The sequence below is a fragment of the Vanellus vanellus genome (genome assembly GCF_965231255.1).
Source record: "Vanellus vanellus genome assembly, contig: HAP1_SCAFFOLD_45, whole genome shotgun sequence".
Taxonomy (NCBI): Eukaryota; Metazoa; Chordata; class Aves; order Charadriiformes; family Charadriidae; genus Vanellus; species Vanellus vanellus.
In genome coordinates, this window is record NW_028128545.1 from 519,306 (window position 1) to 543,774 (window position 24,469).

Sequence of the window (24,469 nt, forward strand, 5' to 3'; positions counted from 1 at the left end):
TTATCGATGGTGAAACACTGTCCATGGAGCCTGTTTCCGTAGGGCATCCTTGAGCTCCTGGTTCCTCATGCTGTAGATGAGGGGGTTCACTGCTGGAGGCACCACTGAGTACAGAAATGACACCAACAGGTCCAGGGATGCGGAGGAAATGGAGGGGGGCTTCAGGTAGGCAAATATGCCAGTGCTGACAAACAAGGAGACCATGGACAGGTGAGGGAGGCACGTGGAAATGGCTTTGTGCCGTCCCTGCTCAGAGGGGATTCTCAGCACTGCCCTGAAGATCTGCACATAGGACAACACGATGAAAACAAAACACGCAAAGGCTAAACAGGCACTAACCACCAGAAGCCCAACTTCCCTGAGGTAGGAGTCTGAGCAGGAGAGCTTGAGGATCTGAGGGACTTCACAGAAGAACTGGTCCAGGGCATTGCCCTGGCAGAGGGGCAGTGAAAATGTATTGGCCGTGTGCAGCACAGCGTAGGGAAAAACACTGCCCCAGACAGCTGCTGCCATGTGGACACAAGCTCTGCTGCCCAGGAGGGTCCCGTAGTGCAGGGGATGGCAGATGGCAATGTAGCGGTCATAGGCCATGACAGTGAGAAGAAAAAACTCTGCTGACATGAAAAAGAAAAAGAAAAAGAAAAAGACCTGCGCAGTACATCCTGCATAGGAGATGGCCCTGGTGTCCCACAGGGAATTGGCCATGGCTTTGGGCACAGTGGTGGAGATGGAGCCCAGGTCGAGGAGGGAGAGGTTGAGGAGGAAGAAGTACATGGGGGTGTGGAGGTGGTGGTCGCAGGCGATGGCAGTGATGATGAGGCCGTTTCCCAGGAGGGCAGCCAGGTAGATGCCCAGGAAGAGCCAGAAGGTCAACAGCTGCAGATCGCATGAGTCTGCAAAAGCCAGGAGGAGGAAGTAGGTGATGGAGCTGCTGTTGGACATTTGCTGCCTCTGAGCATTGGGCACTGTCCAAAAAAGAAAAGGCACTTCAAAGATAGTGAAAAATTTTATAAGAAAAAAACTGCTCTGTATCTCTCTGAAGCTCCAGAGACTGCCTTTCCTTCTTAAAGACGACCTTTGGCACGTCCCTCTTTTAAACTCTGCTTTGTGGTGGCTGAGAGTGCCCCAGGGAGCAGAGAACTCTGCTGTGAGCTCTGGAGGGGTGAGTCATACCCTGCAGAAATAGGCAAATAGGAACATGGCGTGATCTCAGATTAAATCCACTCATAATGTCAAAGAGATTTTCATAGAATCATAAAATTGCTGAGGTGTGAATGGATCTTTAAGATCATCAAATCCAACAATTAACCTACCCTGACAACACCACTTCTAAAGCATGTCACCAAGTACCACATCAACACTTTTTTTGAACACTTCCAGAGATGGTGAATCCACCACCTCCCTGGGAAGCCTATTCCAATATTTAATAGCACAGTCAGTGAAAAAGTGTTCCCTAATATTCAATCTAAACCTCCCCTGACATAACTTAAACCCATTTCCTCTCGTCCTATCACTTGTCACCACGGAGAAGAGGTCAGCCCCCACCTCTCTACAACCTCCTTTCAGGTAGTTGTAGAGGGTGATAAGGTCTCCCCTCAGCCTCCTCTTCTGCAGGCTGAACAACCCCAGTTCGCTCAGTCGTTCCTCATAAGATTTGTCCTCCAGACCCCTCTGTATTTTCAGCATTGTTGCTCCCCGTCCACCTGACTGCAGAGCACAGCTGTGGGGATTTTGTTTTGTTTGTACTGTTCTTGTTTCCCCAATGCTCCCAAAGAAGTGTTTTATGGCAGAAATTGTTGGACTTTCTGCCGCACTCCACGTGAAGCCTTGTGGGTCCTGAGAGGATGATGGGCTGTCCCTCAGTGTGGGGTGAGGGCAGTCAGTCTGTCCAGCAGCCCTGCTCTCAGCTGCCCTGTGCTGGCACCTCTTGGAGCCGGATGATGATGGACTCAGCTGTTCCCCTGAGAAGGAACTGGCCACTGCTGGGACCAGAGGAATGCATGTTCCATGTGCCCCTCTCCAAAGCCCTCAGCCCGTCTCATCGTACCTGAGGAGGATCTCAGCCCTCCCCTCCCAGACAGGGACACAGAGGACTCCCTGCAGCTGCCTGCGCCAAGACGCCCGGCAGCATTGCCATCACCTGAGCACTGAGGGGTGTCCTCCGTGGGGCTGCTGGATAACACAGAGATGCCACAGGAACGCTGTGCCCGTCTGGAGAGCAGCCTACAGCCTAGCACGAGCCCCTCCGAGAAGGATTTAAATGTCCTAATGGGTGGGGTGTCTGGAAGGGAGAATTGGGTCATTTGTTTTGCCCTGAGCCCACAGATTATGAGGGGACTGTATGGACGCATCGTCACGGCAGGAGCCAGAGGGTTGGTCTGTTAACTGCAGCTTAGCCCCAGCCCTCATCCCAGCAAGTCAAGTGCTGACAAGAAGGGGAGCAGACAGAGGAGGGGAAAATTGGAGAAATGCGCCAGTGCTGCTGATGAGGGCGGCAGAAAGGGACAGGCGGTCGGGGATTGGGTCATTTCCCCTCTGCAAGGGTGAGGCCGCTGGGCAGGTGCCCCATGGCCGTCAGGGCAGAGGCTGGGCTGGGTGGGAGAGGAGAGCAGGGGGTGGCTCCAGGCAAGGCGTTTGCCCTGCAGGACATGGACGGGAGGTGCTGGGATCCCCCCTGCCCGGGCATTTCTGGCAGCAGCTCCCTCTCTCCCTACCTATGTCTTTGCTGCCTGCAGCTATCCCTGTCAAGACCTGTTTCTCTGTCCCGATGTCTCCTGACTATCACTGCTCCCAGACCCCATCCCACACTCTGTCCAGCTCTGCCCTGCAGACCCCTCCTGGCAGCAGGGCACTGCCCAGGGGCATCTCTGCGTCTGCGGGGGATCAGGAGAGGCTCAGACAAGTGCTAAAGAGAAATGGGGTCTCCATGCCAGCTCCACAAAGGAGAAATCCATTCCCACCTCGCACTGCCCACCCAGCCAGCCAAGAGGAGGAATTTCCAAGCACACACTCCTTCTCTTTCAGTGCAATGCAGACCTGATGTCCTTCTTGAGAAGGACCCTCTGCAAATGTCCTGGGGGTGATGCGGAACCGGGAGCAGCCCAGACCAACACAGGTCCCTCTCCACAGCAGAAGGCATCTGCCTTGCTGGCGCTCACTCTTCCACCCGCCGCTTCTCCCCACAGCGCCGTGGGAGTTCCCCGGGCAGGCGCAGAGCTGACCCTGGCAGGCGGCAGAGTCCCTGCCCCAGCACACAGCCCCTGGGCTGCAGGGACCCTGCTGGCAAGGACAGCCCTGCCCACCCCTGCCTGCACACCCCTACGCACACCTCCACAGCCATCCCCGGCAGAAGGCAGCTCTCAGGCGCTGTCCCTCTCACCGGGCAGCAGGGAAGCCCTGCTCTGGAGCACATCCTCCTCCTCTACAGCACAGAAACTGAGAGTATCCTCCTACAAAGAGCCCAGCCGCTGTCAGATGGAGCAGCTTGAGGAGATCCCTCCAGGAATTGGGGCTGCATTGCTCGGCACCCAGAGACTTACCACGCAGAGGGCGGTGAAGATTCCTGCCCCACTGAGCTCTCAGCACCCCCCACTCCCAACTGCCTTTAAGCTCTCTCCTCCTCGCAGGTCTCCTCTCGCTGCCTGCAGGCAGTGCCCCCAGCCCTGCTCCTGGGCAGAGCTGTCTCTCTGCAGCGCTGCCCGCTTGACAGGAGCTCCCTCCGGCCCAGCAGCCCGGCCCACCTCAGAAGCAGAGGACCAGCCCAGGGCAGCAGCTTTTCTATCCCCTCTGGGCTCCCTGGAAGTGTCCCTGGGGCTCCAGGGGAACCTGCTGGGAAACTGGATGAACTCATCACTTGTTTTCCTCCCTCAGCTGGGGAGAGACACTTCTGTCCAGGAGTTTCAACTCTCAATCAGAGACGAGTTGAGGTCCAAGAATAACTTTTTTCTTTTTTTATTAGACAGGATACCACAACAATGCCAGGGAGCAATCTCCTTTTCCTGTTTGGAGGGAAGAGATTCTGATGAGTCAATGAAGGCTTCTAAGCCTGGGTTTGTAGTCCCTGGGCATACAAGAGGAGTTAGCTCCATCCCATGCCCACCACAAACCCCCAGCAGGTGGCATTCCTCTGGCCTCACTTCACAAGGGCACAAAAGCGGCTCCTGCATGTGAGCTCCTGGTCTCAGCTCTCCTGTGAAGTAATGGAGAGGGAGGGCAGGAGGAAGATGTTCGGACACAGACACCTGGGGACATCTTTGGTGCAAGATGTGACCAAGAGGCATGCTGGGAAGTGCAAGCTGTAGTGGAGCATTTCAGAGAGACAGGGCAGCAACTGGGGGCATCTTGGTGGAGGCTGGTGGGAAATCCCTTTGGCAAACTTCAATGACACAAGGTGTCCACGTGGAGGACAAGTGCCCCTGCAACTCTTCCTTCTGCCCAGGGCAGCCCATAGAGGGATTCAGCTGACCAAATGGAGTCACGTGGCACAGGCAGAGTTCAGTCTCTCTCTTTCTCTTCTCCATCAGCTGTCTTTTCCACATGTCCCTGGAGTACGATGGCAGTTGTCTCACGTGCATTTCTTCATTGCCTGACCTAATTCATGGCAGGGGAACCTCAATTTAGTTTACAGATTCCGTCCTGTAGTGCTCGGGGAGGTGCCAGGGCTCTCCAGCACGACTGCATGCACTTGACAGAGACAGCAGAGGTCCAGGACAGGAACTCCGTCCCCACCCAGCCTGGCTGTGTGACAGGCATCACCCAGGGCATCTCAGACAGAGTGGGTGCCTTTGGGCCAGTGACCGAATCCCACCCCTGCAGTGGCACAAGCTCTGGCCCTTCTCTCTCCAGTAGAGTGCATGAACAGCAAACACATCACACCAGGCTCTCCTACTGTGTTCCTTTGCTCTCTAACTCTGCTGGTTCTTCTCTCCTCCAGTGTTTAACCATTGATGACATGATCATGGATCAGGCCAATGATTTTCACAGTGGTCCTGAACCACATGATGTCCACACTAAGGACACTCTCAACATCATCTCTTCCTTCCTGAGATCAGCTTCACCTCCACCACAGGCCCTCAGGGCAGCAGAGACACAAAACATAGTGGTTTTCTCTGTGCTATACTCAGTGAGGACAGAGAGTCATCATTAGAGCTTGGGATGTCATCGGGTCAGGGTTAGGTTGGGACGCAGTGTTGGTGGTCAGTATCTGCTGAAAAATAGTCACTGGCATAGGACAGTGTAGGACAGCCTGTGGTGGGGATGGCCCCTTTGTGGGGGCTGGGACTGCTCAAGAGAACTGAAATCCTCGTGCAACCAATTATGTCTGCTGTCTCTTCCCATGAGGATCCCAAGAGGACACCAGGTCCCTTCAGCTCCAGCACTTTCCTACCACTTCACTCACCCACTTACTCCATAGAGCCAAGGAGGAGCCCTCGCATAGTCCTACACTGGGCATCACACACCCCCAAATCTCACTGCCCCCAGGAGGAGCCCTGAGTGTCCCATGAGGGAAAGAAATCCCATTCCTGAGGGAAAGGATCCCCATTGCTAGGGGAAGCGGGTCAGGGCTCGAACATCCAGCTTGATGATACACATCCAGGGCTTTCCCAGTCACATACACATTGCATTTTCAACCTGTAACCAGTGCCTCTGACTTCCTGCTTCACCAGCCCCCAGGGATGGTCCCTTTCCTGGTCATTCCCTCCATGGTCTCTCCAGTGATGGCCCTCAGTGGGGCTCGCTAACACCCTCAGAAACTTGCAGCTTTGCTGCTGCCTTTTACTTCTCCAGAGGCTTGGTCAGTCTGTCAGGATCTGCAGTTCAGGAACGTGGCACCAGAGGGCTCATTCACATGCACAGCTCTCAAGCCAGGTCTCTGACCATGATTTCCTCCACTCCTCAGTTCTTATCTGCTTAATGAGAGAGATGTCAACAGTGACAATATTTCAATACTAAAAAACTGTAAGGAAGGACTTCCTTTTTTCCCCACTTGTCTTCATTTGTCTTCTTACACATTAAGTGATATTGGCAATCTCCAAACGCTACTGAAAGCGAACATCTCCAAATGGAGGCTGAATGTGTAGGGTAGTCAAGACCCTTTTTCTCAGACACTCTGTGGGCGGTCTTTGTCCCAACCCCCCCAACCCCCATTTCTCTCTTCAGCCACCCGGGACTACAGCAGCCTTGTTCACAGCTGAGCTTCCTCCACTGCAGTCCATTGGCACCAGTTTCCACCTGGTTTACCTAGAGAACAAGCTGCACGCAGACACAGAGGGATGTTTCTTAAATGTCACAAAAACAAAAACAAAGGAGGAGATGGTTCAATAAAAAATAAAATACACTCTTCTGCTTTAAATGAAGTCCACATTACTTCCTCTGAAGTCCACTTTTCACAGCAGATGGCCTGAGACCAACAGAAAACACATTTGTCTGCCAAGCCCAGATCCAAAGACCCCAAAGCCCACCCTGTAATGGCCTCTCTTTCTCCATATTCAATCTTTGCTCAGAGTGAGGCACACGTTGATGTCATGAGCTCCCTCGATCCACAGAGGGAAGCAAAGAGACAAAGTGAACAAAATGCTCTCTTTTGAATAGCCAAATCGGCAGTAATCCCAGTGTATCTGGGTTACAGGAGAACCTTTAGGAGACTCTGCAGCATCTAGACGCACTCGTTACTCATTCCCCTCCAGCGCTGGACAGCTTGGGTGCAATTGTCAAGAACTCCCTTTACTCAAAGGGAGAGAAATGAGTTGTCTCAAGTGAGATGCCTTGGCCTACCCCACCTGTCCACCAGCTCCTGCTCCAGAAAGTCTCCCAGCTGCCCTGAGTCACCTTTCCCAGGGCCATGTGGGAGCATCACCTACCCACGGTTATCTCTGAGGCAGTGGCCACTTCTGTCTGGGCAACTGCATCAATCCCTGAAGGAAGATGTTAGGCAGAAGCTGAAACAACTTGGTGTTAGAAGTGTGTAAGAAGTCTTCACATTCTCAACTTTGATGCTGGTCTGTAAATTGTCATTATTGGTTCATAGGCCATGGACATGCACCAGCAAGCTGATGGCCCTTTCTCTCCCTCTCTGGAAGTACAGAATTATGCATCTGGTCCCTTCTGACTGGTAACATTTGACTTTGCTCAAGTAGCCCCTGCTTTGATTCCTATCCACGCTTGGCTGTTTTCCTCTAGAGTCCTGCCTTGAGGCACAGAGGCCTGGGAGACCTTGCTGGGGATAATGCAGTCAGGGAGCGCACAACGTATCTCAGGTCTATCTATGCCCACATTTTAGCAGTGATACTGTCTTGTCTGTGCTTCTTTTTCCACTGTCCCTGAAGTACTACCAGGTCGTTATGGTGCCCTTGAATTGACTTTGAAGTTTCAGCTGAGTTTTGGTATAGACCATTTCTGTGCTTGGAAGATGCTGTCCTTGAAGACCAGCTGTACTGAGCTCGGCTGCCTTTCACAGCTGACAACCATGAGATCCCCACTCAAACTCCCAGCACCAGGCTGAAGTCTGCTCCTCTGATGTCTGGCATTTGCCTTTCCTTCCTCACTCTCCTTGGGAGCTGTGTTGCAACTGTTTCAGTGTCACGAGAGCCAAGGCTTACAAGGACCTTCAAGTCCCTGACCATCTCTTCCATGCTGGCAAGGATCACATCCAGGCTTGCATTGCCCTTGTCAGCCTGTCTGGCAGCTGTGCTGAGGAGCTCTCCCAAGACACTCCAGAACCCTCCTGGACTCTTTCACACTGCTGTGTTCCCCTTCCAGGAAACACCAGGGCCGTTAACGTCCCCAGTGAGGCCCAGGCTCCTACATCCAGACACTTCCACTGGGTTCCTTAAACAAGACTGTGCCAGCTTCCTCACTTTCACTGCGGGTTCCTCGTCTCCCACCACCATGTCACCTTGACTGGCCCTTCCTCTGACCCTCATTCACAAGGGCTCACCCAACTTGTAGCCTTAACCATTAAGGAGCTCCATACATCAAAGAAACTTCATCTCTTTGGGGGTACCCCACGCCAGATCCTTCCAGCCTGTCTCTCCTGAAAAGCCAGTTCCTATCCCATTCCCCAAGGGGTCTGCCTTGTCTCACCATGCCTTGGCAGTTACGCCATGGATGTCAAAAAGCACATGCTCCAGCTCATCCTGGCTATGCCCTTGCCTGAGGGCAAGAGCACATATTTGGGCTGTAGCACTGCAGCATTTCTGCCCCCTCTGGGCTCCCTGGGGGTGTCCTTGGGGATCCAGGCCAATCTGCTGGGAAAAAGCCTGAAGTCATCCCTGATGTTCCCTCCCTCAGCTTGGGAGGGACACTTCTGTCCAGCACTTCATTTCTCAATCAGAGACAGATGGAGGGACAAGAATATCTCTTTTCTTTTCTTATTAGACAGGACATGCAGACAATGCCAGGGAGCAATCTCCTTTTCCTGTTTGGAGGGAAGGGATTCAGCTGAGTCAATGGAGGCTCAAAGAAGTCTGCTGTGTCTTGTCACTGTTTTCTTCTTTTACAACAGTGCTCCATGCTCAGAGTCCAACAAATGTTCAGTGGCAACTCCATCACACAGGTCCTCCTCCCGGCATTCACAGACACACTGGAGCTGCAGCTCTTGACATTCGGGCTCTTCCTGGGCATCTACCTGGCTACCCTCCTGGGAAACGGCCTCATCGTCACCAGGGAAAAAAATCTGAAAAATCAACAAGCCAACAAAAACACCCCAACCTCAACACTGTGTAAGCACTGCTACACAACAACCAAACCAGCAGTGTGTTTGGGTGTGTTTGGCTCAGAAACCCAAAATACAGCACCTTAGAGACTGCTGTGAGGAAAATGAACTTGCACTCCAGACAGGCCAAGTGACACAGGTCAATGGGAGAGCTTCCAGGGGTGACCTTCCAGACTGAGGGTGGGGGTTACTGCCTCTGGGAGTGTGACGCTCATTGTGTCTTAACGCAAACAGCACTTTGGGCCTGTGCAAGACTTACCACTAAATGTCTAGGAAACACCAAGGGAGGAATGAAGTTTTTTTGGGGAATGGACAAGTTTGGGTAAACCTCAAGAAAAGGGCAAAAGTAGCCCATTATGTTTAAAGAGGTTGCTGGTAAAGCCCCTTGTGTGGCCATGGCCTGCAAGTGATCAGCCCAGCCTCTCCTGTCTTCTTCTCCAATTCCACCAAAGTGCTGGTGGGGTGAGGGGGCTCTCTGCTCTTGGTAGGTATGGAGCTGTGAGCGCCAGCCACTGGAGTGGGGATGACAAGTCACAGGGGCTTGTGCACCTGAGGGGGCAGAAATGGAGAGCCCAGCGTGCATCCTTATTTTGTTGCTTGGTGGGTCAGTGTGTGTAACTGCTGGTAAACATGAAGCTGGAGAAGCCAGCCAGTAGGACAGAGACCTGGGAGCATGAGAGAGACCATGACTGGATACCGGAGAGACCATAGGCTCTGGGAGCTGGCTAGTGGAGGGAGCAGGTGGTCCAAAGCTTCTGCAAGAGAAACTGTGGGGTCTTGGGACTCTGGTACTGGTAAGGTTATAGGCCTGGACCAGGAAGGGAAGGGACTGTATGAGAGCTGCAGGAACACATGGAGCTCTGCTTGGGGATGGATAATGAGTCAGCTGAGAGTTGATGGCTGAGGATTATCATGCAGACCAACATGGGCAATGCTATGGTGGGTGTCTGATACAGACCTGCTGATCTGCAGGTGCAGAAGGAAGCAGACGAGGCCTTCTGCGAGTCCCGGTCCTCATGGGGGACATGAGCTAAGACCTGGATAGTCTCTTAGCCCTTGGTAGCCAAGAGAAATGCAATCCCCCAGACGGCAAAGACCTGGGTTCTGTTTGTGCCTTCCAGCTTTGCCAGTAGCTTGGCAATTTCCAGTGCAGGTTGTCCCACTGCTGCCCCAGTTTTCCTCCAGCCTGTAGACACCCATGGTGCTTTCCCCCTTTGCTCTCCCCTGGGAATTTCTGTACCTTCACTGATGTCGCTGTGCCCTAACAGGCTGTTTCTTGGAACACAAAGCCATGGGATCGTCACCAACTCTCTCTGGGTGACCTCTTGCACTACAGCTCTACCCTTGGAGGGACATTTCTTCTTCCTCCTGTCCAGTCTCCACTTTCCCAGCTGCATTATACAGCATTTTTCTCTCTCCTGCATTTTCCCACTTCCAACGAAAGCTCAAAAAAATCTCAGAAAGCACCCTCCAGGCAGGTGACCTCACTCATCAGCGACTTACATCAACAGGCCTTTAAGCTGACCAGATAGAAGTGACCTCACTGTGATCTTCTAAACCCCCTGGCTGCTGCTGCTGGCCTTTCAGTTTGTGGGTAGACGTAGGCAAGCCATCTGCCTGCTGCTGTCCCTTCGGATACTCAGGCAGAAGGGACATGCCAACCCATACCCATGTCCTCTTCCTGGGTGGGGCTCCACCATACAGGGCAGTAATAAGGACATTCAACAGTGTTGGCCCAAATGCTGATCACTGAGGGATTCTGGTTATGACTGGCTTCTGGGAGGACTTTGTACCACTGTGGACATTTGGGCCTGATCATCTAGCCAACTTCCCACCCACCACACCATCCACTGCTTCAGCCCAGAGAGCATCAATATGGCCATAAGGAGATGACGTCAAAGGCCGTGCACAATGCCGGGTACACAACATGCCCTTGTTTCCCCTAACCATTCTGGTCCAGCAAAGCCTTTCTTGTCCTTCCACTGCCTGGAGATGGTTGCAGGAGGACGTACCCCATCACCCTCCAAGGGACTGAGGAAGGCTGTCCAGTTTGTAATTACCCGAATCCTCACCCCTGCACTTCTTGAAGATGGGTTTGACATCTGCCTTCTCCATAGACCTTTGAACGTGTCTGGCTGCTCTGGCACATTTGAGGGCATAATCCAGAATCACAGGACAGGGTGGCATAGCAGACACGAGCAGTTGCAGTGAGCCTGTCCACGGCAGTGGAGGTGAACGTCCCTCGTAGGTGGGGATTTGTTCCTGCAGTCACACACAGAAATGTCAGAGTTCTGTCAGTTGACCACACCTCAGCTGGCCTCGGGCACTCCTCATACACACATGGCTGATCAGAGACACAAGTCCTTCCTTTGCCCATGCAGAGGCAGTGCACGGCAGCGGTTACAGTGTCTCTCTGACCTCCTGCCGCCACCCCCAGAGGCTGGGAGGTACCGCAGCCCTGCGGTGTGTCGCCCTGCTCTGCTCTCCTCCGGAGGAATGGACACGGGGATCTCCGTTCAAGGAAGTACATCCCAGTGCTGCATCCAGGTGTTTCCCCAGGGGATGTTACTCTCCAAGTGAAGTGACCTCATCTGTCGCACTCGCCTTCATGGCACCCCCAGGAATAGCTGATGGCTTTTGTGTTCACTCGGGTCCATCTCCCCACATGCACACGCTGTGCATGCTTAAGTCTCATCTGTAGAATGCAAAGTTAGACCTCCTCATTTGGTGTCCCTCTATCTGAAGGGACAAAGAACGTCTCTGAGTTGGGGTGATGTCCAATGCTGGACATGGAGATTGTTCTTGACTGGCCCACGATGGTGACCCTGGGGCAACTTCCCCGGGGTGTCCAAAGGCACAGGCACAGCCCAGACACTGCTCTGCTGGTCCGTCATGTCTCTCGCAGGAGCCTGACTGTGCCAGGACACTGCTGTGTGACCCCAGCCTGCACACTGCCACACTTCAGCTCTTCCCAGGGGTTTTCCTCTCCGGGCCACTTGCTAGCCCCACCAGCCAGACCCTCCTTGAATCTGGCCACCTCCTGCCCTCTCGCCAGCGCAGCCCAGCAGAGAAGCCCCATTGGGACTGGTCCCACAGCAGCACATGGAGGCCACTGAGAATGTCCACCCAGCTGGCATGCTGAGGAGATCTCCTCCCCAGGCAGCTTGCAGCCCGAGATGACAACATTCCTGCCCAGAGTGGCATGAGAGAATTGGCCCAGGGCATCCTCAGGAAGGTCCTTTTGCCCCAGGGACAGGGCAGCCTGCCCTGAGCTGCCCCACCACAGCAAAGGGTTTCTCTGTCCATGTTTGGCCTGCTATGCTCCCAGCACAGCCCATCCCCCTCAGAGACTTTCCCAAGATAGCTCATCTGTGCTGGCCTGGCCAGCCATTCCTGCACCCCCTCCCCAGGTGTCCCACAGCCCCCGAGATGGTGGTGTGGCTCTGCAGAGCCAGGGGCTGTGGTGCCCAGGGCCGTGCTGGTCAGGCTGGGAGGCAGACCCAGCTCAGGTGGCTCCTGCCCCCTCCATCTCAGCACACAGATGCTGCCTCTGCAGCTCCAGAGAACATCTCAGAGAAAGGATATCAGACAAGCAAGATGGTGCAGGGTCTTTTATTTTGTTTAAACACACTGAGAGAGCAGCTTCTTATTTACACAAAGTCTCTGGCTCACATAAGACAGGCAGATGCTGACATAGATATAATATACAGGGTGACTCTTCTCTTTTGTTCACAGCATTAATACAACCCAGAAAAGCTAAAACCCAAAGAAACAAAAAGAAAAATATACCAAAGTAAGTCTGGGACTGTAATGAGGTACATCATGAGTGATATGCAGAGCCAGATGGGCAGTTCATTGCTGCTTCTGAAAAGAAACCAGTCATCAGTTTCCTTAGGGCATCCTTGAGCTCCTGGTTCCTCATGCTGTAGATGAGGGGGTTCACTGCTGGAGGCACCACCGAGTACAGAAATGACACCAACAGGTTCAGGGATCTTGAGGAGATGGAGGGGGGCTTCAGGTAGGCAACCATGACAGTGCTCATAAAGAGGGAGATCACGACCAGGTGAGGGAGGCACGTGGAAAAGGCTTTGTGCCGTCCCTGCTGTGAAGGGATCCTCAGCACAGCCCTCAAGATCTGCACATAGGACACCAGAATGAAAACAAAACACCCAAATGCTATTAAGACACTAACCACAAGAAGCCCCATTTCCCTGAGATAGTCTGAATGTGAGCAGGAGATCTTTAGGATCTGGTGGACTTCACAGAAGAACTGTTCCAGGGCATTGCCCTGGCAGAGGGGCAGTGAAAATATATTGGCCGTATGCAGCACAGCATAGGGAAAAACACTGCCCCAGACAGCTGCTGCTATGCGGACACAAGCTCTGCTGCCCAGGAGGGTCCCGTAGTGCAGGGGATGGCAGATGGCAACATAGCGGTCATAGGCCATAACAGCAAGAAGATAAAACTCTGCTGACATGAAAAAGAAAAAGAAAAAGACCTGTGCAGCACATCCTGCATAGGAAATGACCCTGGTGTTCCAGAGGGAATTGGCCATGGCTTTGGGCACAGTGGCGGAGATGGAGCCCAGGTCAAGAAAAGAGAGGTTGAGGAGGAAGAAGTACATGGGGGTGTGGAGGCGGTGGTCGCAGGCGATGGCGGTGATGATGAGGCCGTTTCCCAGGAGGGCAGCCAGGTAGATGCCCAGGAAGAGCCAGAAGGTCAAGTGCTGCAGCTCCCGTGTGTCTGCGAATGCCAGGAGGAGGAAGTGGGTGATGGAGCTGCTGTTGGACATCTGATTCCTTTGCTCATGATGTTCTGCCAAAGGAGGAAACCACACTCACAAGTAAGAACTGCTCTGAGCAAATCTCTTCACATTCCCTGTGTCCCGTTACTTCTGTTCTTCCCAAACACACATGACCTTCCTCCTTCCTTTCAGGACCTTTTTACTCCCCCAGGTTCCGAGCTCTGCTTTGTACTGGCGAAACAAGACACAAGCAGGAGGCTTCTGCCCATGGGCTCCCGAGCAGTCACCCCTGCTCGACAGCAGTGGGCATCTTTTAAAGACATGGTTGCTTCTAAACATCACCATTTCTCTCATAAGTAATCCATGAATAGAATCCGGTCAGCATTTCGAGCAGGAGAATGCCAGGGAAACTCTCAGAAGTGCAAAAATTTTACCGATCTAATTAGAGGCAGCTCACCCCCCAGCTCCACACTGCATTTTCCACAGCCCCACAGGTTTGGGTGGTTTGAAGGACTTTGGTCCCACGGACACAGCTGCATGGCAGTGTTGGTGTGTGAGCCACACCTAAACCCCTTCTCCCCAGAGAGTACGAGAGTAAGAACAAGAGCAGCATGGACAGGAGGGGAAGATGGAGAAATGCTCCTGCTGAGGGAGGAAAGGGACCTATAGACAGTGCTCAGGAGTTTCTCCTCCTTGGTGTGTGGCGGCTGAGGAGGCACCTCAGCCAGAAACCCCACAGCCTTGATGTCAGAAGCTCTGCTGAGCCAGAGAGGAGACCGGGGGGGTTTCAGTAGAAGGCGCCCTCATTACAGGAGATGGCAGGAAGGTGCCCGAATCACCCTCCCAGGGGACATGGGAGCTGCTCCCTCTCTCCCTGCCCAGGGCTCTGCTGCCTGGAGCTGTCCCTGCTGGGAGATCCTTCTCTGGCAGCACGTCTCCTCCCCGGCAGTGCACACAGAACCCATCATAGATGCTGTGTGCTCAGCTCTGCCCCGCAGACACCTCCTGGCAGCAGAAGACTGCCCAGGAGCATCCCTGTGGGTGCAGGCTCTGACAGGAACATCTGACCGACCCTGATAAGGCTGGAAAGGTGATGCTGGGTGCTGTCTGTAAGCTGTAGGGCATTGATTTTTCTTAATCCCAGAATTATTCCCCTCCCAAATTTGGAGACTCAGTGCTTTCTCAAGAATGGGAAGATGAATGTCCATGTCTCACTCCTCACACAGAAAAGGAAAAGCAGAAGACTGAAAGCACTAAATCCTTCCCTTTCAGGTACCCTTGCCTTGATGTTCTTCTTGAAACGTGTCCTCTGCCACTGCCCTTGAGCTGTGAGCAGCCCTGACAGCCCTGAAGCACAATGTCGTCCTCCACACCAGAAAAGCCAGGAGAGCCATCCTGACAGCTCCGATCAGCCATGGCATGTGCCAGGTGTAGGAGACACTGTCAGGAACTCATCCGCATTGCCCCACAGCCAGAGACTTACCATGGGAAAGGCTGTGAAAGGTTCTCCCCCTGTGCGCTCTCTCCTGTCCTCCCACCCCAGACCTCCTTTACCTCTCTCTGCCTCCCTGCTCTGCCCTCTCTGCCTGCAGGCAGTGCCCTCAGCCCTGCTGCGCTGTGCAGAGGAGCTGCTCCTGGGCAGAGCTGTCTCTCTGCAGCGCTGCCCGCTTGCCAGGAGCTCCCTCCGCCCCAGCAGCCCGGCCCAGATCAGCAGCAGAGGACCAGCCCACGCTGGCACTGTCTCTGTCCGCTCTGGGCTCCCTCAGAGATGTCCCTGGGGCTCCGGGGGAACCTGCTGGGAAACAAGCTGAAGTCAGCACTGATGTGTTCTCCCTCTGCTGGGCAGAGAAACTTCTTTCCAGCAGTGTCATTTCCCCTGTCAGAGACAGAGTTAGGTCCACGAATCCCCTCTTCTTGTCCCACTAGCAGACAGCACACTCAGGTAGTGAAAGGCAGGAATTTCATGTTCCTCCTCTAGCCATGCAAAGCACAGGTGACATTTCTTGTGCCAGACGTGCTCCAAGGCACTTGCAGGTAACTGATGGAGCAATTCAGAGGGAAATGACAGCATCTGGGGTCATCATTTTGGAGGCTGGTCGGTCATGCCTTTGGCCAGCTGAAATGTCAGCACATTCCTATGTTTAAGTCAATGAAGCCTCCTCCCCGCCTTGCCCCAATCCCTCAAGGTGTCCCTGTGCCTCCAGGGCTGACAGCTCCTCAAAGGCAGCGGGGTCTCTCCTGGGGAGCAGAGTTTGAAGCAGAAGGAAGTCATCACCGACCGTCCCTCTCTGACCCCTGGACAGAGTGATTCCTGCAGTGGGAATTGCTCTGCCAGTGTTTGCGGATCTACAGGAGGTGTCCATGTTCCCCTCTGGAAAAACCCCATTGCTGCCACATTGCCAGGGAGGGCACAGAGGCAGTGACAGGCCAGGGATCATTCCCACCGGTGCAGGGCAGGGATGGAGCCAAGTCAATGGAGGCACCTCAGCTCTCAGCAGTATTCCTGAGGCCAGAGGGACATTCAGCTTCTCCAGGGCACCCCACAGACCCACTGGAGGTGGATTCGTCTTACCTCAGCTCAGCTGCCCAAAATCCGTGTGAGCTCCTTATCTGAGCTGCTCTGTGAGTAACGGAGACAGAGGCCAGGAAGGAGCTTGTCCGATGCAAGCACCGGGTGACATTTGAGGTGCCAGAGGTGGTTCAGGACATGTGCCAGGAACTGCAAGCTCTAACAGAGCAATTGTGAAAGACAGGGCAGCATCTGGGGGCATTGTCCTGGATGCTGGTGGGCAATCCTTTTGGCCAACTGAAATGATAGAAGATCAAAGGATCCCAGAATCATAGAATGGAATGGAATGGATGGAACCTTTGGAGATCATCTAGTCCAACCCCCCTGCCAAAGCAGGGTCACCTAGAGCAGGTTGGACTTGAATGCATCCAGGTGGATTTTGAGCTTTGCTGGAGAAGGAGTCTCCAGAGCCTCTCTGGGCAGCCTCTTCCAGTGCTCTGGCACCATCAAAGTAAACAAGTTTTTCCTCATGTGGAGATGGACTTTCCTGTCTTCCAGTAATGCCCGTTGCCCCTTGTCCTGTCGCTGGGCACCACCAAAAAGGAGTCTTTCCCCATCCTCTTGACACCCACACTTTAGATATTGATAAGCATTGAGGAATTGAGGAGACCCCCTCTCAGCCTTCTCTTCTCCAGGATAAACAGACCCAGCTCTCTCAGCCTTTCCTCACAAGAGAGGTGCTCCAGTCCCCTGATCATCTCTGTAGCCCTCTGCGGGACTCTCTCCAGTAGATCCCTGTCTTTCTTGAATGCACCCCATTATATTATATTACATTATACCCCAGGATACCATTGGCCACCTTTGCCACAAAGGCACGTTGTTGGATCACTGTCAACTTGTTGTCCACCAGGACTCCCAGATCCCTCTCAGCAGAGTGTCTTTCAAGCAGGGGAACCCGTAACCTGTACCGGTGCATGGGGTTATTCGTCCCCAGGTGCAGAACCCTACACTTGCCCTTGTTGAACTTCATTATGTTCCTCTCCATCCAACTCTCCAGCCTTTCCAGGTCTCGCTGAAATACAGCACAGCCTTCTGGTGTGTCAGCCACTCCTCCCAGTTTTGTATCATCAGTAAACTTGCTGAGGGCTGCGAGCATACATTGCCAGATCATGTCCTAGTTTTCATTGGCCAATATCCCCAAGTCCTTTCCCACAGGGCCGCTCTCAGTCCATTTATCCCTCAGTCTACAGTAACAGTGAAGATTGTCCTGACCCAGGTACACTACCTTGCACGTGTCCTTCTGGAACTTCATGAGGTTTGCATGGGCCCACTCCTCCGGCCTGTCCAGGTCCCTCTGGATGACATTCCTTTCACTCTTGCAAGTCAACTGCACCACTCAGCTTGGTGTCATCTGCAAATTTGCTCAGGGTGCCCTCAACCCCACTCACTCTGGCACTGTTGAAGCTATTAAATAGTATCAGTCCCAACACAGACCCCTTAGGAAACACCCTCATTACTGGTTTCCAGTGACAATTGAGTGTGTCTGTGCCCTGAAGCAAAGCCTTTGCACGTGTCGGGTCCTGGGCCCTTGTTCCCATGTTTCCCTGTAACATGTCTGTGCTGGGCCCTGGTGCCACAGCTGAGGTGCTGCAGCTCAACTGTGCACAGGCAGGAGGAGCTGGAGAAGAGCCAGGAGGTGCTGGAGCCTCACAGCGCTGTGACATTCTTTGGTGACATGAGATGTGGTGGGACAGCTTGCTCACCTGGGGCTCTGCAGTGGAGGGATAAAGACTCTGCAGGAGAGAGTGGCAGAGAAGATGTGGAGGGGGGACACCCCCTGTGCAATGGGGCAGCTTGGATGCTTGGAGATCCCCTATGGGCTGCGACACAGGTTGGGTTACCTTTTGTCACTGAGCTCTGAGGTACTCTGTAAGGGTACAGTGGAAGAAAAGTGGCTCCTTCCTTTAAGGCTATCTGGTCAAGGACCTATTCAATGCCACAAGGGAGAATAAGGAAGAAAGCAAGCCATAGATAGGACAACACAGGGGCACGAACCTGACTGAGAAATGATAAGGGAGGTGGTGATAAGAACCAAACCTGGTCAGTCACACTAATGGATGGGAACATTTTAGGAGGGTGAGACTATTTATTCCAGTGATGTTATCTGATTGGGGACCCTGTCAGTTAAGAAACCAAGGAGAAAAGGGGGAGGTTAGAAACTGAAATACAGACACACAGACCTGACAAAGAAAACATGGAGGCATTGGCAGAAACCCTCTCCACTCGCATAGCGCTTTGGAGGCGTCCTATTGCTCTCCTGCACTCAGCATTGCGCGCTCCCCATCACACTGTCCCAAAGAAGAGCCCCGAGAATCCTTTGAGGGAAAGGATCCCCCTGCCTGGTGGAGCAGGGCTTGGCTGCCTGGATTGGCGAAACATGTCAAGGACTGACGTGGCGTCAGAGCCAGCGCCACATTTGATTTTCCATACTTAAATGGTGCCTCAACAGGGCAGAGTAGACGGGGAAGATGACCTCCCTCCACCTGCTGGCCACACTCTTCTTGATGCACCCCAGGATGCCACTGGCCTTCTTGGCCACCAGGGCACATTGCTGGCTCATGGGCATCCTGTTATCCCCCAGGACTCCCAGGTCCCTTTCACAGAGCTGCTCTCCAGGAGGTCAGCCCCCAACCTGCGCTGATGCATGGGGTTATTCCTCCCCTGATGCAGTACCCCACACTTGCCCTTGTTGAACTTCATGAGGTTCCTCTCCACCCAACTCTCCAGCTTGTCCAGGTCATGCTGAATGGCAGCGCAGACTTCTGGCCTGTCAGCCACCCCTCCCAGTGTTGGGTCATCAGCAAATTTGCTGAGGGTACACTCTGTCCCTTTGTGATAAGCTCAGCGCTGTTTGTTCACCAAACCTAGAAACTTACATTCTTACATTGTTTTACAAAAAGGCAATTGCTGAACCTGCTGTTGCAAGATAGCCAGCATCCTGTTGAGTGAGCAAGGCTAAAACTGCAAAGGTCAGGTTATGTAAACAAAGTAGGATGTGAAAAAGACTTGGAGGAGGGGAGGGGGGCTCATGAAGACAAAGAGTACATGATGTGAGGAAGACATGAATCTTTCATCCCTGCGACAACCAGGAGGAAAAGGAAAGCAGAAAACGACCCCCTAGCAACAAGTCGTGTCATGCAGATGCAGAGTACCCCTCTACCGGAAAAAGAAAGAGTATAAAACCAGGGACTTTCCGGAACCGGGCGCGAGCCATCGGTGGAGTGAGACTCCTGGGCCACCCAGCACTGTTTTGCTTGCTGCCGCTTGCTAAATAAATATTCCAAATTTTTAATTGACTCTGTCTCGCATCAATTTGTGTGATCAACTTGTAACACCTTCATCCAGGTCATTGATGAATGTATTGAACAGGACCAGACCCAGTGCTGACCCCTAGGGAAAACCACTTGTTACAAGCCTCCAACCGGACTCTGCACCACTAACCACAACCCTCTGAGCTCTATCTGCCTGCCACTGTTCAATGCACTGCACTGTCCATTCATCTAACCCACACTCCCTAAGCTTGACTGTGAGGATGGTGGGGGAGACAGTGTCAAAAGCCTTGCTGAAGTCAAGGTAGACAACATCCACTGCCCCCCCCTCCATCCACCCATCCAGTCACGCCATCATAGAATGCTATCATATTAGTCAAACATGACTTCCCCTTGGTGAATCCATGCTGACTACTTCTGATAACCTTCCTTTCCTCCAGATGCTTGAAGATGATGCACCGAAGAAACTATTCCACCATCTTTCCAGGGATGGAGGTGAGGCTGACCGGCCTCTAGTTTCCCAGGTCATCCTCCCTGACCTTTTTGAAGATGGCTCTGACAGGGGCTCTCCTCCAGCCAGACACCTCACCTGTTCTCCAGGATCTACCAAAGATGATGGAGAGCAGCCCAGCAATGACTTCCCTCAGCTCCCTCAGCACTCACAGGTGCATCCCATCAGGCCCCATGGACTTGTGGATATCCAGTGTACTGAATTGTTCTCTAACTTCTTCTTCTTCAACCAAGGCGAAGTCTTGCTTCCTCCAGACTTTCTATGTTACCCGCAAAGCTGGGGACTCCCGAGGGCTGGCCCAAGCAGTGAAGACAGAAGCAAAGAAGGCATTCGGCAACTCCACCTTCTCTGCATCATCTGTCACCATGGCACTTGTGTCATTCAACAGTGGGCCCACACTTTCCCTAGTTTTCCTTTTGCCTCCTATGTACTTCAGGAAACCCTTCCTGTTGACCTTGACATCCATCACCAGGCTCAATTCAGAGGTTGCCTTGGCTTTCCTCATTACACCCCTGCAGACCCTGACAGCATTCTTTTACTCTTCCCAAGCAGACAGCCCCTTCTTCCATGTACTGTAAACCCCCTTCTTCCAAAAGAGCTTTGTCAGAAGGTCCCTGCTCAGCCATGCAGGTCTCCTGCTTCATTTCCTGATTTCTAGCTCTTAGGGATGTACCAATACTGAGTTTGGAGGAAGTGATGCTTAAATATCAGCCGGTTCTCTTGAGCCTGTGATTGTGAGGCAATTCTCACCTGTCTGTAGAAGGCCTCATCATCTTCCCTATCCTGATCAGGTGGCCGGTAATAAACACCCGCAACAGTGTCTCTCCTGTTACCCTGCCCCTTAATCCTTACCCACAAGCTCTCAGCTGGCTCTTCGTCCACCTCAGGGACAGCTCAATGCATTCCAGTTGCTCTCTCACATAAAGAGCAACCCCACCACCTCGCCTCGCTGGCCTATCTTTCCTACAGAGAACATAGCCCTCCATAACAGTGTTCCCGTCAGGTGAGCTATCCCACCATGTCTCAGTAATTGCAATGAGATCATGGCCCTGTGACCACACACAGATCTCTAATTCTTCTTTGTTTGCCATGCTGCGTGCATTAGTGTATAAGCATTTCAGAGAGTCCATGGTGTTCCTCAGGGGCTGGTACTGGGACCAGTGCTCTTCAACATCTTTGTTGATCAAGGTTCTGCTTGGAAATACATACAGAATACGGAGGGATGTAACTTGTAGGGTCCTGAGGGGTCTATACCACAACCTGCACTGGTTAATGTGTTTTTAATGACTCGGAGGACTCAAGAGTGCTTATTCATAAGATTTGTAGAAGACATCACATTGAGGAGAGTATCATCTTCTTCCCCTGGTATCATTTTGAGGAGGGGGAGCAACTGAGCAGCTGGTTGGCTGGCTGGCTGCTGGTCAAAGATAACCCTCCACAGAACTGCATCAGCTCTGCTGTGCCCAGTATGGGGCTCCCCAGCACAAGACAGACCCTTGCTGTTTGTCCACTGACTCCCATGGAACTTGTTTGTGGGTATCCCGATTGAGTTCTTTACTTTTGAGGGACTTCACCTTCGAGGGTGTATCACCTTCTGAGTCTCCATTCACTCCCAGCTCAGGACAAGTGGACAGTGCCCATCCTCTCCTGACCCCTCCAAATTCATTTCCAGAGAGACCTTTACATGCCATCAGTCCTGTCATACAGGATGCGGCCAGAGGTAATTGGGAGCTCATGCAGCACCTTCTGCCATCGGACACCAAGCAGAGAGCCTGTAAAAACAGAACGCTTGATACAATAGAACCCAAGGGTACCGTGTGCTTAACCCCAAACACAGGAAGAAATCAAAGAGAGCAGACACTTTAAAAAAGAAATTTGTGCAACATTTTTTTGGCATTAACTCTGGAGGAAGAGTCCCGGCTTCAGGCACTGCACCCAGGAGATGCCCTTTTATTGAAGACCTGCTATTGGACATTGCTCGTCTAATTCAGTAATGTGAAAGTGTCAGACACAACATGATCAAGCCTGAGGAGAAGTAGTATAAAACTAGAATATGATCTATAAGAAAGATTATCAGAAGGGAAAAAAAATAGGCACCTGGCCAAAGATAAACTTGGGAAAACATGCAGAGAAGGGAGAGAGGTTAGGGTTGGTGAAACAATGTCCATTGAGCCAGTTTCCATAGGGCATCCTTGAGCTCCTGGTTCCTCATGCTGTAGATGAGGGGGTTCACTGATGGAGGCACCACAGAGTACAAAATGGACACCAACAGGTTCAGGGATGGAGAGGAGATGGTTCAGGGTGTCAGGTAGGCAACAATTCCAGTGCTGAGAAAGAGGGAGACCACGGCAAGGTGAGGGAGGCATGTGGAAAAGGCTTTGTGCCGTCCCTGCTGTGAAGGGATCCTCAGCACCACCCTGAAGATCTGCACATAGGAAAAGAGAATGAAAGCAAAACACCCGAATCCTAGTAAGGCACTAACTACAAGGAGCCCAGCTTCCCTGAGGTAATCTGAATGTGAGCAGGAGAGCTTGAGGATGTGGGGGATTTCACAGAAGAACTGGTCCAGGGCATTGCCCCGGCAGAGGGGCAGTGAAAATGTATTGGCCGTGTGCAGGAGAGAATAGAGAAACCCACTGCCCCAGGCAGCTGCTGCCATGCGGACACAAGCTCTGCTGCCCAGGAGGGTCCCGTAGTGCAGGGGATGGCAGATGGCAACATAGCGGTCATAGGCCATGACGGTGAGAAGGTAAAACTCTGCTGAAATGAAAAAGAAAAAGAAAAAGGCCTGCGCAACACACCCCTGGTAGGAAATAGCCCTGGTGTTCCAGAGGGTATTGGCCATGGCTTTGGGGAGAGTGGTGGAGATGGAGCCCAGGTCAAGAACAGAGAGGTTGAGGAGGAAGAGGTACATGGGTGTGTGGAGGCGGTGGTCGCATGCGATGAAGGTGATGATGAGGCCGTTTCCCAGGAGGGCAGCCAGGTAGATGCCCAGGAAGAGCCAGAAGGTCAAGAGCTGCAGCTCCCGTGTGTCTGCGAATGCCAGGAGGAGGAAGTGGGTGATGGAGCTGCTGTTGGACATTTGCTTCCTCTGAGCATTGGGCACTGTCCAAGAAAGAAAAGGCAGTTCAAAGATAGTGAAGACTATTATAAGAAAAAAAACCTGCTCCGTGTCTCTCTGAAGCATCAGAGACTGCCTTTCCCTCTTAAAGACGATCTGTAGCACATCCCTCTTGTGAGCTCTGCTTTGTGGTGGCTGAGGGTGCCCCAGGGAGCAGAGAACTCTGCTGTGAGCTCTGGAGGGGTCAGTTATACCCTACAGAAATAGGAAATAAGAACATGGTGTTATCTCAGATTAAATCCACTCATAACGTCAAAAAGCTTTTCAGCATTGTTGTTCCCAGTTCACCTGACTGCAGAGCAGAGCTGTGGGGATTTTGGTTTGTTTGTACTGTTCTTGTTTCCCCCATGCACCTGAGGAGTGTTTTTAAGGCAGAAATATTTGGACTTTCTGCCGCACTCCGTGTGAAGCCTTGTGGGTCCTGAGAGGCCGAGGGGCTGTCCCTCAGTGTGGGGTGAGGGCAGTCAGTCTGTCCAGCAGCCCTGCTCTCAGCTGCCCTGTGCTGGCACATCTTGGAGCTGGATGATGATGGACTCAGCTGTTCCCCTGAGAAGGAACTGGCCATTGCTGGGACCAGAGGAATGCAGTTTCCCTGTGCCCCTTTCCAAAGCCCTCAGCCCGCCTCATCGTACCTGAGGAGGATCTCAGCCCTCCCCTCCCAGCCAGGGACACAGAGGACTCCCTGCAGCTGACTGCGCCAAGACGCCCGGCAGCATTGCCATCACCTGAGCACTGAGGGGTGTCCTCTGTGGGGCTGCTGGATAACACAGAGATGCCACGGGAACGCTGTGCCCGTCTGGAGAGCAGCCTGCAGCCTAGCACGAGCCCCTCCGAGAAGGAGTTGAATGTCCTAATGGGTGGGGTGTCTGGAAGGGAGAATTGGGTCATTTGTTTTGCCCTGAGCCACTGATTATGAGGGGACTGTATGGACTTATCATCACGGCAGGAGCCAGAGGGTTGGTCTGTTAACTGCAGCTTAGCCCCAGCCCTCATCCCAGCAAGTCAAGTGCTGACAAGAAGGGGAGCAGACAGAGGAGGGGAAAACTGGAGAAATGCCCCAGTGCTGCTGATGAGGGCGTCAGAAAGGGACAGGCGGTCGGGGATTGGGTCATTTCCCCTCTGCAAGGGTGAGGCCGCTGGGCAGGTGCCCCATGGCCATCAGGGCAGAGTCTGGGCTGGGTAGGAGAGGAGAGGAGGGGGTGGCTCCAGGGAAGGCATCTGCCCTGCAGGGGATGGTGGGAGGTGCCGGGATCCCCCCTGCCCGGGCATTTCTGGCAGCAGCTCCCTCTCTCCCTGCCAATGTCTCTGCTGCCTGGAGCTGTCCCTGTCGGGACCAGTTTCTCTGCCCCAATGTCTCCTCACTGTCACTGCTCCCAGACCCTGTCCCACACTCTGTCCAGCTCTGCCCTGCAGACCCCTCCTGGCAGCAGGGCACTGCCCAGGGGCATCTCTGGGTCTGCGGGGGATCAGGAGAGGCTCAGACAAGTGCTAACGAGAAAAGGGGTCTCTGTGCCAGCTCTGGAGTGGAGAAATCCATTCCCA

The 24,469-nt window shown here is 53.1% G+C and overlaps 2 protein-coding genes across 2 annotated transcripts; both read right to left on the minus strand.

Moving 5' to 3' along the window:
• On the minus strand, nt 1-22,888 carry LOC309684208 (olfactory receptor 14A16-like; the record flags this gene model as incomplete). Its single annotated transcript, XM_082500148.1, has 2 exons — nt 1-876; nt 22,823-22,888. The coding sequence occupies 2 exons, from the start codon at nt 22,886-22,888 to the stop codon at nt 1-3; spliced, it is 942 nt and encodes a 313-aa protein (XP_082356274.1).
• LOC309684178 (olfactory receptor 14A16-like) lies at nt 12,534-13,505 on the minus strand (the record flags this gene model as incomplete). The annotated part of the gene is made up of 1 exon (XM_082500124.1): nt 12,534-13,505. The coding sequence occupies one exon, from the start codon at nt 13,503-13,505 to the stop codon at nt 12,534-12,536; it is 972 nt and encodes a 323-aa protein (XP_082356250.1).
• Nucleotides 22,889-24,469: the final 1,581 nt, after the last annotated feature.